This window comes from Bufo gargarizans, chromosome 1, assembly GCF_014858855.1.
Source record: "Bufo gargarizans isolate SCDJY-AF-19 chromosome 1, ASM1485885v1, whole genome shotgun sequence".
NCBI classification, from domain to species: domain Eukaryota; kingdom Metazoa; phylum Chordata; class Amphibia; order Anura; family Bufonidae; genus Bufo; species Bufo gargarizans.
The window spans coordinates 399,938,311-399,952,799 of NC_058080.1; the positions used below are offsets into that span (position 1 = coordinate 399,938,311).

At 47.4% G+C, this 14,489-nt stretch overlaps 1 protein-coding gene across 1 annotated transcript; it reads right to left on the minus strand.

The window, feature by feature from the left end:
- LOC122927471 lies at positions 1 to 4,798 on the minus strand. The gene is made up of 2 exons (XM_044279348.1): positions 3,421 to 4,798; positions 1 to 286 (listed from the first exon to the last, which is right to left on the minus strand). The coding sequence occupies exons 1-2, from the start codon at positions 4,796 to 4,798 to the stop codon at positions 282 to 284; spliced, it is 1,383 nt and encodes a 460-aa protein (XP_044135283.1). The 3' UTR covers positions 1 to 281.
- Between the last annotated feature and the right edge of the window lie 9,691 nt (positions 4,799 to 14,489).

The window sequence follows — 14,489 nt, forward strand, 5'->3', positions numbered from 1 at the left end:
CCAAACCCCTCCCATAGTCCTAGTATAATAGGTCACTCCTCCATCAGAACCTCCTCTTTCTTTGTAACCAGAGTCCAAACAGTCCCAACAAAACTGGAAACCGAACATCCGACCTCCTGGGAAGGAACCGCCAGTCATCCGGAAACGAATCAGGAACCAAACCGGAACGACAGCTTGATAAGTAATTCCCGTCTCTTCCACCACAACGATCGGCTGGAACCAAAACTGCCGACCCTCCAAACCATCATGCAGAACCACGACGACTGCCCAACACGTCAGTCTCAACCTAAAAAATGGAAAAAAACAGAGAGTGATAGGAGACGAATTGATACATAGTATCCAAACTAAATGGTTGCGCAAAACCTACTCAGGAAAAACTCACAGAGTTAAAACATAATGCTCAAAACAAAGCAATCCATAATAAAACGTAACATAAATACTTACATAGGGAGGGAAAATAGGGCGGGCAATACTCGCCTCCGTGTCTTTAATAAAATCATGACTTTACGTCATGAAATAGGAAAATCATCTGATTTTATTACAAGACCCGGAGGCTCCTATTGCAAGTTCAAAGTCTCAGACACGTTATCAATGATGGAAGAAAACACATGAGGACTTGGTCTAAAATAAAACTCCCTAAACGTGGAGACACTGGACCAATCTGCCAACTTCAAAATGTCCTCAAGTCTGGCCCCAGACACCGCCAGCGAAGTAGCAGATGCCCCTCTGGCGGAATGTGCCGAAAACAGAGAGACGTCCACGCCAGCCAACTCCATGATCCACTTCATCCACCTTGCCAACTTGGGAGTTGTCACCGGAGCAAAAGGCCGAAACGTAGAAAGGAAGAGCTGCGGAAGCTGTCTGGATCTATAAGGTGAAGTGCGAGCTTCATATTCCTTAAGGCACGCCACCGGACAAAGCGAAGGCGAAGCAGGAAAAGCCGGATAGGAGACCGAGCGTATGTGGGTCTTAGTCCTCCTAGAAATGTCAAACGTGACCCCCTCCGGGGTATACGAGCGGGCATCATGGTCCAGAGCCCTGACATCGGACACCCGCTTGCAGGAAATCAGGCAGAGAAGCGTGACCAGCTTCGCAGACAACTGCCGAATGGAGAGTTCAGAATTCTGAGGCCAAGCAGACAAAAAGGAAAGAACACAAGACACGTCCCACGTGGTGGTGAACCTTGGTCTTGGTGGTCGAGACATACGCGAGCCGCGCATCAGCCGGCAGACCAACGGGTGTCGACCCGCAGGAGTACCGTCCAAGCCTTGATGCGATGCCGAGATGGCGGATCTGAACAGGCCGATGGTGCGATACGCCTTGCCCTGGTCGAAGAGGGAAGACAGGAAGTGTAAAATCTCCGTCACAGGTGCCGAAATGGGATCCAAGTCCCTAGCCAAGCACCAGTCAGCCCAAGACCCCCAGGCTGATCTATAAGATCTTCTGGTTCCTGGGGCCCATGCGTTCTCCAGAAGGACTTTAGCAGTACCCGAAACTCCCGGGACCTCCCAGGGTCCCCTGAAATCCGACACGCCAGCAGGCGCAGAGTCCCGTCCAGGAGCAGAGGATGCGGTTGGTGGTGAGGGCCGCGGAGGAGAGTCAGCGACGTCGGGAGAAAAGCGAGGGATCTCTGTCATCATCTCCAGCAGGTGGGGAAACCACGACTGGGAGCTCCAGAACGGGACCAGCAGGGTCAGGTCCGCGACACTCCGGCGTACCTGAATCAAGGTCCGTGGAATCAGTTGGAACGGCGGGAACGCGTAGAGGATCCCCCTGGACCAATCCTGGAGAAACGCATCCACGGCCTCGGCTTCCGGATCCGGGCGCCAGCTGTAAAAAACGTGGTAGTTGCGTGTTCAGGCGCGAGGCAAACAGGTCGATGCAGAAAGGACCCCAAATCGACGTCAAGGAGTGGAATACCGCCGGATCTAACTGCCAGTCGCTGGAATCCGATAGATGACGAGAACTCCAGTCCGCGTGGATGTTCAGAACCCCCGGAAGGTATTCCGCCAAAACCACCAATTCCTCGGATAGGCAATAATCCCAGAAGTCCTTCGCCAAACGTGACAAAATGGTGGACCGAGTTCCACCCATGCTGTTGATGTAACGTACAGCTGACACGTTGTCCATACGCAATTGAATGCAGGATCTGGCCGTGTCCCTCGTGAAGCTCTTGATAGCGAAAGAGCCCGCCAACAGTTCCAACGCATTGATGTGGAACCCAGTCTCTATGTCTGACCAGCCGCCGCCCGTCGTGATGCCCTCGCAGTGAGCCCCCCAGCCTGACAGACTGGCGTCCGAGTCCACCACGAAATCGGGGCGCTGACCAAAAATCGCCTTGCCGATCCAGGCGTGCAAGTTGAGGATCCACCAGGACAGCTCCTCCCTGGTTTCCTCGTCCAAGGGAATCCAATCCGCATAGGAAGATCCCGTCCGCAAATGAGATATTTTCAGGCGTTGGAGGGCCCGGTAATGAAGCGGGGCTGGGAACACCGCCTGGATAGAGGAGGCAAGTAGGCCTATTATCCTCGCCAGTTGACGTAGCTGGATTCGGGGAGACGACCTGGCTCTGAGCAATTCCTTCCGAATTGACCGAATCTTGGCCGATGGTAAGCTGAGGGTCCCCACTGTGGAATCCACCATGAACCCGAGGAACTCCATCCTTCGGGACGGAGAGAGACAGGACTTCTCCCGGTTGAGCAGGAACCCCAGATCTGAGAGCAGGTCCATGGTCCAGCGAAGGTGATCTAGTAACACCGACCGGTCCTGAGCCATGATCAGGATATCGTCCAGATAAACGATGAGGCGAACTCCCCGACCGCGAAGCCAGGCCATAGCTGGGCGCATCAGTTTGGTGAAACACCATGGAGCTGACGAGAGGCCGAATGGGAGGCACGTAAAACGCCAAACGCTGTCCTGCCAAGAGAAACAGAGGAGATCTCTGGACGCGTCCTCTACCGGGACCGTAAGATAAGCGTCTTTTAGGTCCAATTTGACCATCCAATCGCCCATCTGCAGTAAATCTCGCAGTAAGTGGATCCCCTCCATTTTGAAATGGCGGTAAACGACAAACGCGTTGAGAGCGCGTAAATTGATGACGGGTCTCATTTGACCCCCCTTCTTTGCAACCAGAAAGATGTTGCTGATTACCCCGTAAGGGGGTCCCGGGGCTGGCTCTATGGCCCCCTTGCGGACCAGGTCCGACAACTCTGAGTCCACCAGAACGCGGTTCTCTGCTGACAACACCACCGGGTGTGGGAGAGAAAAGGACAGAGGGAAAGACGTGAGTTCTATGTGAAAACCCCTGACCGTGGAAAGGACCCATTGGTCTGAGGTGATGCGGGACCAGGCATGAGAAAAGAGACGTCGTCTGCCCCCTACACAAGCATTTGAAGAATTGAAATGGGGCAGCGTTCTTACCATAGGGGCGTCTGGAACCGGGTTGTCCTCTATACCCTCTGGATCTCCAAGGATTTCCTCTGGATGGGAAGAAAGGAGCTGGATCCCGCCTGTGCTCCTGGAAAGCCGGTCTCTGTGAGAAGGAGCCTCGACCCGAACCACGGGACTGGTACTGGGCTCGGCCGGACAGAGGGCCCCTGAAACTGCCGGCCCTGGTAGAGACCCTACCCTGGAAAACCCTCTTCATTGAGCTCTGGGCTTTATCGAGGGCGGTGAAAGCGCCGACATAGCGGCCTAGGTCCTTGATGAAGGACTCTCCAAATAGTAGGCCTTGAGCCTCCTTTCCTGTCTCTGTCAGTGCCAGATTCGAGAGTTTCGGTTCAATTTTGAACAGAATGGCCTTACGCCGTTCCATGGATAGGGACGTATTCACGTTACCCCCAATGCAAATGGCGCGCTGCACCCACTCGCGCAATTCTACTGGGTCTACCTGACCGCCCTCAGCCTTAGCTGACTCTGCCAGATCAAAAATCTTGGCTAGAGGGCCAAATATGTCCAGGAGTCTGTCCTGGCAGGAGCGTAGGGCTGACTCCAGGCCCTTACGCGGGTTCCAACCCGCTTTAGAAAGGAATTGGATCATTTTCGGATCCACAGACGGGGTATCGCAGACCTTGTTGGGGATAATCGGTCTGGGGCATTCCGCCCTGAGCTTATTGCGGGCCTCTCTGGATAGAGGGCATCGCACCCGCGCCTCCAAATATTTGGACACATGGTCCAAAGGTAGCCATTCCGCGGATCGCGGGTGATGGAGCGAGTCAGGGTTAAATAACAGGTCCCCAGAGGGGTCCACCAAATCTGCAGGTAGTGCGTCTGCAGACGATCTGTGAGTACTACACCCGGGTAGGGGGTTAGATTCCATGACCCCGGAGGGATCCTGCTCTGCCTCATCAAAGGCGTCATCTATAGCCTCCTCCTCAGAACCGACCTCAGAGTCGGTAGCCCAATCCTGTTGTGCTGTAGCCCATTTCCATTCTCGCGTGCGTTCTGCCTGACGCGGACAGGCTCTCTTGCGCGAACCAAGCGCGCCAACATTGGTGGTAACATCATCACCAGTCAAGGTTGTTCTGGAGGCATGCGGCCCAGGCCCGGCCGGTTTAGAAACCGTAGCGGGTTGCGGCATATTAGCCGGATGGGTAGCTAGGGCCTGTGCAATGGACTGGGATATGACAGATGTCATGGATCCCATAGCTGCTGCAATAGCATTAGAGACAGACATCTGAAAAGCCTGTGATTGCTCTGTCTGCAGTCTGTCCTGATCCGTGTGCACTGAAGGGGTTAATTCAGCCAGAGGGAATTCCTCCTCTGCTGAGCCCTGATCACTATTGTGGGACCTAGGCATCTTCTGGCCTTAGTATTGCCCCAACTTCTTAATAAGTGAATATAAATATATGAGGGATGCCCCTAGGGAGAGATGGTGACTGGCAGGAGGATTTGCCCCAAGCCAAGATGGAAAAAGAACACAGCGCTGAAGATACAACCTGTGAGGGAGCAGGAAACGCTGGGAATGAGGTCCTGAGCGCACGTAGCCGGAAGCGCCCGAAATCTCGCGAGATCTCGGGCGCCGCGCTCAGAAGCAGAGAGCCGGAGGCGGGAAATCCCCCGACAGGAGAAAGATCAAAGGAGAAGCCGCGCCAAGCGCAGCTATGGAAATCCCCCGCTCTCGCGCCAAGCGCAGCTATGGAAATCCCCCGCTCTAGAGACTAGAAACAGGCGGGGGAAGAAGCAGTAAGTACACGGTACAGGAGTACAGGGGAGCCAGGAAATATATATAAACCCTAAGGAGGGGCAGAATAAATCCCCCAGAGCTTATGGGCAACCTGTAGAGGAAAAAATCAACCACAATAAAGCCAGCAGGCTCCCCTAAACGCTGGTTAAAAACCCACAAACAGCCTATATCAATATAAGTATATATAAATATACCCAAACACAGTATAGTCACAGTAATGCCTTGAATGTACTTATCTCTGCGGTCAGCAGCAAAGAAAGAGGAGGTTCTGATGGAGGAGTGACCTATTATACTAGGACTATGGGAGGGGTTTGGTCACATGGTCAAGTTTTTCTTTGCTGCTATTGGTCAGAGTAAAGAAGGAGAATAGCAATAGGAGCCTCCGGGTCTTGTAATAAAATCTAAAGTTATGCATGGAATTTAATTTGGAAATGTAGGGGGTTTTCATCAGTTACTGATGACCCATCCAGAAGATAAAAAGAATGGAGGGCCACAGCAGCGTCTCGCCAGAAAACTTCTTTATTCAGGAACACTCCTCACAACAAGGCATATAAAAAGTAGTTTGCAGCAACGTTTCGGCTAAGAGTAGCCTTTGTCAAGCATGTTAACAAGTTAAAATCACAGCCTATAAGTAGCACATGACAGGCCCACCCACACCGCTAAGCAGCCAATAAGATTAAAAATTATGTATAACACACCTGTGTATGAAATCAATGGGGACCGACATGCTGAAATAGATTAGCCAGCTGTAGAAAAACGTACCTATGTGAGGCCATCATATACATGGCTCCTCCGTCCCTCCAGCGTCCCATGATCGGCAGTGCGCATGTCTGCATACGTCATCGCATGCGCCACCACGTGGCGGCGCGCGTATGACGTGCCCAAGTGAATCCGAATGCATAGTCCACGCCGGACAACTTACATCATCAGGCGGCGGCCGACTAACGTCACAAGGCCACTCCCACCTGGCGTTACGGATTGGAGTATGCATGAGGACTCAAATGGGGCTGTACATGGAGGGCGATCGCACCACTGTAGTACATGAACAGTGTGCAAAAAACGCTCGCCAAGGATAACAACAATAAGGCATAGAAAGCGCACTGCCATTAATACTAGCGCAAGGAAGGAACAGGGAGACATGCAAAAACATATGGGCATCACATAGGTACAGCAGGCATAATAAAGAGAACAGGAATCACTAGATATTGGTGACACATAGTATTTTCACTGTGCACAGGTTACCATTGATAAATAATATATCATACACAGGTGTGTGTAGACAAAACTACAATGATAATCATGATGCTATAAAGCGGTGTGATTAAGGCACATAATTAAAAGAACAAAGCAAAAAATACTGTAACAGAGGAGAAATATGAAGTCAGCCATATAAAAAAAAATATATATATATTTCTTGATTAAATCCAGATTTTAGCTGATACCAGCCACATTAAATTCAAGATTTAAACCAAATGGCTGTAGGGATTTCAGTGTGTAGATCCATTTGAGTTCCTTCTTCCTTAATATCGCATCCCTGTCACCCCCTCTCCGTAAAGGGCCCACACTGTCAATAACTCTAAAGCGAAGCTGGTTAACAGAGTGCCCCGCCTCCACGAAGTGTTTCGCAACGGGCTTATCCATGTTGCGTATGGTACTCTTGTGTTTGTTAATACGTTCTCTAATCTCCATAGTGGTCTAGAGACCACTATGGAGATTAGAGAACGTATTAACAAATACAAGAGTACCATACGCAAGATGAACATGGATAAGCCCGTTGCGAAACACTTCGTGGAGGCGGGGCACTCTGTTAACCAGCTTCGCTTTAGAGTTATTGACAGTGTGGGCCCTTTACGGAGAGGGGGTGACAGGGATGCGATATTAAGGAAGAAGGAACTCAAATGGATCTACACACTGAAATCCCTACAGCCATTTGGTTTAAATCTTGAATTTAATGTGGCTGGTATCAGCTAAAATCTGGATTTAATCAAGAAATATTTTTTTTTTTTTTTTTTATATGGCTGACTTCATATTTCTCCTCTGTTACAGTATTTTTTGCTTTGTTTTTTTAATTATGTGCCTTAATCACACCGCTTTATAGCATCATGATGATCATTGTAGTTTTGTCTACACACACCTGTGTATGATATATTATTTATCAATGGTAACCTGTGCACAGTGAAAATACTATGTGTCACCAATATCTAGTGATTCCTGTTCTCTTTATTATGCCTGCTGTACCTATGTGATGCCCATGTGTTTTTTTTTTTTTTGCATGTCTCCCTGTTCCTTCCTTGCGCTAGTATTAATGGCAGTGCGCTTTCTATGCCTGATTGTTGTTATCCATTCCTTGGCGAGCGTTTTTTGCACACTGTTCATGTACTACAGTGGTGCGATCGCCCTCCATGTACAGCCCCATTTGAGTCCTTATGCATACTCCAATCCGTAACGCCAGGTGGGAGTGGCCTTGTGACGTTAGTCAGCCGCCGCCTGATGATGTAAGTTGTCCGGCGTGGACTATGCATTCGGATTCACTTGGGCACGTCATACGCGCGCCGCCGCATGCGATGACGTATGCAGACATGCGCACTGCCGATCATGGGACGCTGGAGGGACGGAGGAGCCATGTATATGATGGCCTCACATAGGTACGTTTTGCTACAGCTGGCTAATCTATTTCAGCATGTCGGTCCCCATTGATTTCATACACAGGTGTGTTATACATAAATTTGAATCTTATTGGCTGCTTAGCGGTGTGGGTGGGCCTGTCATGTGCTACTTATAGGCTGTGATTTTAACTTGTTAACATGCTTGACAAAGGCTACTTCTAGCCGAAACGTTGCTGCAAACTACTTTTTATATGCCTTGTTGTGAGGAGTGTTCCTGAATAAAGAAGTTTTCTGGCGAGACGCTGCTGTGGCCCTCCATTCTTTTTACATGCCATTGGACCGCTTTGGATCTGCGTTCCCCTGCCCAGCTGCTGCGTATTCACCATCTCTGCTCTTCATAAGCCGTTTGTGTTGCTGCTCCTGAACCAATCTATTTTCCATCCAGAAGATAAGTCACCAGTTAAAAAAAAAATCTGAAAAACCCCTATGTATCCAGAAACATCCCCTGTCGTCAATTCAAACAAGTGCAGAGACAAAATCAATAACGAATGTTGGCAGCATTTTTGTGGTGTGACATAATGGACAGCGTACTGAAAAACAAGCAAGATATTGCAATAACGGTATACACAACAAATGATAACTTATCTTGGGAGAATAAAATTATTTTAGAACTTGGGTAAATGAAAATCTATAAAAAAAAAAAAAAAAAGCCTAAGTAACATCACATACAGTACACAGTCAGGTCTATGAATATTAGGACATCGACACAATCCTAACATTTTTGGCTCTATACACCACCACAATGGATTTGAAATGAAACGAACAAGATGTGCTTTAACCGCAGACTGTCAGCTTTAATTTGAGGGTATTTACATCCAGAATAATGCCTTTAGAATTATCCCGAAGTCAAATCTGTTAGTTAACACAGTGGTTCCATACCCACTGCAGTAACAAGGTCATTTTGAGGGGTTCACTTGAATTGATTTACAAAAGCTTCTGATTTTCTAGGAAGTCAAATTTTTGGGGGAAAATTCTAAATGAACACAGTATTCAGACACTTGAAATTCACTGCATTAACCACACAGGGGAAATACGGTAGTTTGAGTAAATGGACTTCACTCTTGTTGTAAAACAGAGTTTGTGCATGACAATAGTATTTTCAAATATCATGTACAAGTGAAATTACAGGATGTTCAACAGTAGATTTTTTATTTTATTTATAATACTAGTGGGTAAGGCTACTTTCACACTAGCGTTCGGGTGTCCGCTCGTGAGCTCCGTTTGAAGGGGCTCACGAGCGGACCCGAACGCAGCCGTCCAGCCCTGATGCAGTCTGAATGGAGCGGATCCGCTCAGACTGCATCAGTCTGGCGGCGTTCAGCCTCCGCTCGCCTCCGCACGGACAGGCGGACAGCTGAACGCTGCTTGCAGCGTTCGGGTGTCCGCCTGGCCGTGCGGAGGCGTGCGGAGGCGTGCGGATCCGTGCGGATCCGTCCAGACTTACAATGTAAGTCAATGGGGACGGATCCGTTTGAAGATGCCACAATGTGGCTCAATCTTCAAGCGGATCCGTCCCCCATTGACTTTACATTGAAAGTCTGGACGGATGCGTCCGAGGCTATTTTCACACTTAGCTTTTTTTTTGCCATTTTAATGCAGACGGATCCGTTCTGAACGGAGCCTCCGTCTGCATTATTATGAGCGGATCCGTTCAGAACGGATCCGCCCGAACGCTAGTGTGAAAGTAGCCTAAGGTGTTGCTCGGACATCTACAGTCAGGTCCATAAATATTGGGACAACGACACAATTGTAACATTTTTGGCTCTATACACCACCACAATGGATTTGAAATGAAACAAACAAGATGTGCTTTAACTGCAGACTGTCAGCTTTAGGCCCATGCACACGACCTTGGTGTGTTTTTCTCTCCACAAATCCACAAAACACGAATGGCGTCCGTGCGCATTCCGCAATTTGCAGAACGGCACGGACAGCCTTTAATATAAATGCCTATTCTTGTCTGCAAAGCACGGACAAGAATAGGACATGTTATATTTTTTAGCGGGGCCACAGAACGGAGCAACGGATGCGGACAGCACACAGAGTGCTGTCCGCAGCTTTTGCGGCCCCATTGAAGTGAATAGGTCCGCATCTGAGCCGCCAAAGCCACAGCCGTGTGCATGAGGCCTCAATTTGAGGGTATTTACATCCAAATCAGGTGAACGGTGTAGGAATTACAACAGTTTGCATATGTGCCTCCCACTTGTTAAGGGACCAAAAGTAATGGGACAGAATAAAAATCAGAAATCAAACTTTCACTTTTTAATACTTGGTTAGAAATCCTTTGCAGTCAATTACAGCCGGAACGCATAGACATCACAAGACGCTGGGTTTCATGCACACGGCCGTTGCTTTGGCGGCTCAGATGCGGACCCATTTACTTCAATGGGGCCGCAAAAGCTGCGGACAACACTCCGTGTGCTGTCCGCATCCGTTGCTCCGTTCTGTGGCCCCGCTAAAAAAAATAACGTCCTATTCTTGTCCGCGCTTTGCAGACAAGAATAGGCATTTATATTAAAGGCTGTCCGTGCCGTTCTGCAAATTGCGGCATGCACGCGGACGCCATTCGTGTTTTGCGGATTTGCGGAGAGCAAAACACACCAAGGTCGTGTGCATGGGCCTAAAGCATGGGCCTAAAGCTGACAGTCTGCAGTTAAAGCACATCTTGTTTGTTTCATTTCAAATCCCAATATTTATGGACCTGACTGTATGTCCGAGCAACACCTTACCCACTAGTATTATAAATAAAATAAAAAATCTACTGTTGAACATCCTGGAATTTTACTTTTACATGATATTTGAAAATACTATTGTCATGCACAAACTCTGTTTTACAACAAGAGTGAAGTCCATTTACTCAAACTACCGTATTTCCCCTGTGTGGTTAATGCAGTGAATTTCAAGTGTCTGAATACTGTGTTCATTTAGAATTTCCCCCAAAAAATTTGATTTCCTAGAAAATCAGAAGCTTTTGTAAATCAATTCAAGTGAACCCCTCAAAATGACCTTGTTACTGCAGTGGGTATGGAACCACTGTGTTAACTAACAGATTTGACTTCGGGATAATTCTAAATGCATTATTCTGGTAGTTCACTGGTATTCATCTTTTAACTCCTAAACAGGGATCTGGACTTCGCTGCAGGGGAGCTACTAAGCCACTACCTCCTTGAGTAGTCCCCTAAGGCTAGGTCTACACGACGACATTTGTCGCGCGACATTTTGTTGCACCAATGTCGCGCGACAATTTTTATAATGGCAGTCTATGGTGTCGCACTGCAACATGCGACATGCTGCGACTGCAACGCGACAGTCGCAGAAAATCCATTCAAGATGTCAGAGACAGTGGTGCAGAGCACCAAGGGCTCAGCAAAATCCTAGTCAAGGACAAGCCAAGGTTAGGGTAGGTGTAGTATGTTCAAACTGTAGGAAATCAGGGCAGAAAGCAAATGGTCAATATGGAGGTCAGGCACAAGTCAGCTTGGACAGCGAAAGATCAGATTTCAGGAATCAGGCAGAAGTTGGTACAAAGATAAACAGATACAGACCTTTGCAGGAACTAGCAAGCAAGATTGGTCAGGCACCCTCCCACGGGGAAAGTTGCTTTAAGTACCCCAGGACTGCCAGCCATTGGCTGGTGAAGATTAGGGTGCGCTGTCCCTTTAAGAGCTGGATGGAGTGTCGTGTGCCCTACAGGCACAGAAGGAAATGATGAGCTGGCCAGCAGGTCGCAGCCTGGGTGGAATTTTAAAACGAACCCTTGTGGCTGAACCCACTGGAAAGAAGACAGCAGGAGGCGGGTCTGAGCTGCCAGGCAAGGTAAGTGGAGTAATGGCGCTGTAACAGTTAGCCTGACAGGTATGCTCACCAATGTCTAGTACATCCAATTGCCAGTGCGTAGTGTGAGGCCCTCCATGCAGTTCTGCAAGTGGAGGCAACCCTCACATTCTAGGACAGGTTGCCTGTGGCTATTTTAAATCATTTCCAGAAAATCCCTTTTGAACACCACTAGCTTGAGGAAGGAGACATAGAATAAATTTGGCATACATAAAGAGACTGGAAAGCGCATATTGTAACAGACTGGATTCAACTGTTTCAGCAGCAGAAAGGGGTCAATGAAGTACGATGCAAACTTGTACAAGGGTGTTTTTTGTGGAAAGCTAGACCTTGTTCCAGGAGCAAATTGAGATGGAATCCTACACTTGCGATCAGTGGCCTTCTTCATGCAAGCAGAGAAGTTTTGGTTTCTTGCCAAATCTAGGTAAAGTTATTGATAGTAGAATCAGCTGCAGGGACTCCAGCAGAGACAAGAAGAGGAACCCTTAAAGGGAGTCTGTCACAATTTTGGACCATTATCTGCAGTAATACATGAGTAATACTTCAGATATGGACTCCAAATCACTATTTTTTATTTTCCTACTGCCTCCCATTCCCCCTCTGTCTCCATTATGTTAGAATAGCAGCCCAGACTAAGTATTTCACTTCAGCTTCAAATTATATCATGGGAAGTAAAGTACCAGGTGGGATGTCTTTCAGCTAAACTGGAGCAAAAGGAATGATGGAGAAAGTATTGATGATTTGCTGGAACTCTTTTCTTCTATCAAAAGAACATCTGCCTTGGTATTCTTGTCAATCGGACAAAAATGTAGAATGAAATTGAGGCATGCAAAGAATAATGACCACTGGATTGGTGAGGGTTGAGTCATTGATCTAACTGCAGATAAGTTAAGTTCTTGTGGTCAGTATAAATAATGGCAGGATGACAGGCACTCTCCAACAGATGTTGCCACTCTTCAAGGGCCAACTTGATAGCAAGCAACTCCCTGTCACCAATAGAATAATTCCATTCTGCCACAGAGAGGGCCTTCAAGAAGTAGCCACTTATGCCCTTCTGAGAGAGGACAGCTCCAATTCCAAAAGAGCATGCATCCAGGAGAAGAGTTGCTTGAGAGACTAGAAAGCATATTCGGCTTCACCAAAGGGCAATTTGGAAGGCCTGCCAGCTGCCTACCATCAGTTTGCTGATGTATTTGACAAAAAGGAGGCAGAGGTCTTGCCACCCGACCATCCATACAATTTCCCTATTGATCTCTTTCCAGGAACTACTCCCCCTAGAGGTCGTGTATATCTATTCTTGGTACCTGAGACCCAAGCCATGTCTGAATTCATTAAAGAGAACCTGGAGTGAGCTTTCATCCGAAAGTCCTCATCTCCGGCTAGAGCCTGGTTTTACTTCATAAAAAAGAAAGATGGATCCCTCCGACCCTGTATTGATTATCGGCGATTGAACAAGATCACTGTCAAAAATAGATCTCATACCTCTAATCTCTGAACTATTTGATCAGCTGAAGGAAGCCAGAGTTTTTTCCAAGCTGGATTTGTGAGGGGCCTACAATTTTATATGGATCCAGGAGTGCGATGAGTGGAAGACTGCCTTTAACACAAGTAATTGGTCATGCCCCTTGGGCTCAGCAATGCCCCAGCAGTCTTCCAGGACTTTGTGAATGACATCTTCTGAGACCTCCTGTACACCTGTGTAATTGTTTATCTGGATGACATCCTAATTTATACTCCAAACTTATCTAGCCATCGCAGACACATACGTATGGCTTTGTGACGCGCCTACAATTTGATAAGAATTCGGGAGGGCAACGATTGTAAGACCGCCTTTAAAACATAGTTACATACAATAGCTAATACGGTTAAAAAAATACATAAGTCCATCAAGTTCAACCAAGGGATAAGTGGGGACACAAATCCTAGAAAGAAAATGAGACTCTACACGTTTTCGGAAGCATTAATGTTGTTTACTTATAAGAATTCATCTAAACCCTTGTTAAAACTGTCCACTGTTCCTGCTGTGACCACGTCCTGAGGAAGTCTATTCCACAGATTCACAGTTCTTACAGTAAAGAAGCTTTGACGCTTCCGGAGACTGAACTTTTTCTTCTCCAGTCGGAGGCAGTGCCCCCTTGTCTTTTGAGGGCATTTTACATGGAACAGTTTTTCTCCGTATTTCTTCTATGGCCCATTTATATATTTGTATAGGTTAATCATGACCCCCTTTAGACGTCTCTTCTCAAGACTAAATAAATTCAATTATTTTAATCTTTTTTCATAATTAAGACCCTCCATGCCCCTTATCAGTTTAGTCGGTCTCCTCTGTACTTTTTCCAACTGCAGTGCGTCCCGGAATTGAACTGCATATTCCAGATGAGGCCGCACCAATGCTTTGTAAAGTGGTAATATTACATCCCTGCCCCGTGAGTCCATGCCTCGTTTAATGCATGACAATCCTGGTGGCCTTAGAAGCAGCTGATTGACATTGTATGCTGTTATTTAATCTACCATCTACAAGGGCGCCCAAATCCTCCTCTATAAGTGACTCTTCCAGTGTTACATCACCTAGGACATATGATGCCCAGAGATTATTACTACTAAGATGCATAACTTTACATTTATCAACATTGAATTTCATTTGCCAAGTTAATGCCCAATCACTTAGAGTGTTCAAGTCAGTTTGTAGTTTGTGGATACCTTCCATAGACTGTACAGTACTACATAGCTTAGTCATCTGCAAAAATAGAAATGGTGCTATTAATCTCCTCCTCACTATCATTAATAAATAAATTAAATAATAG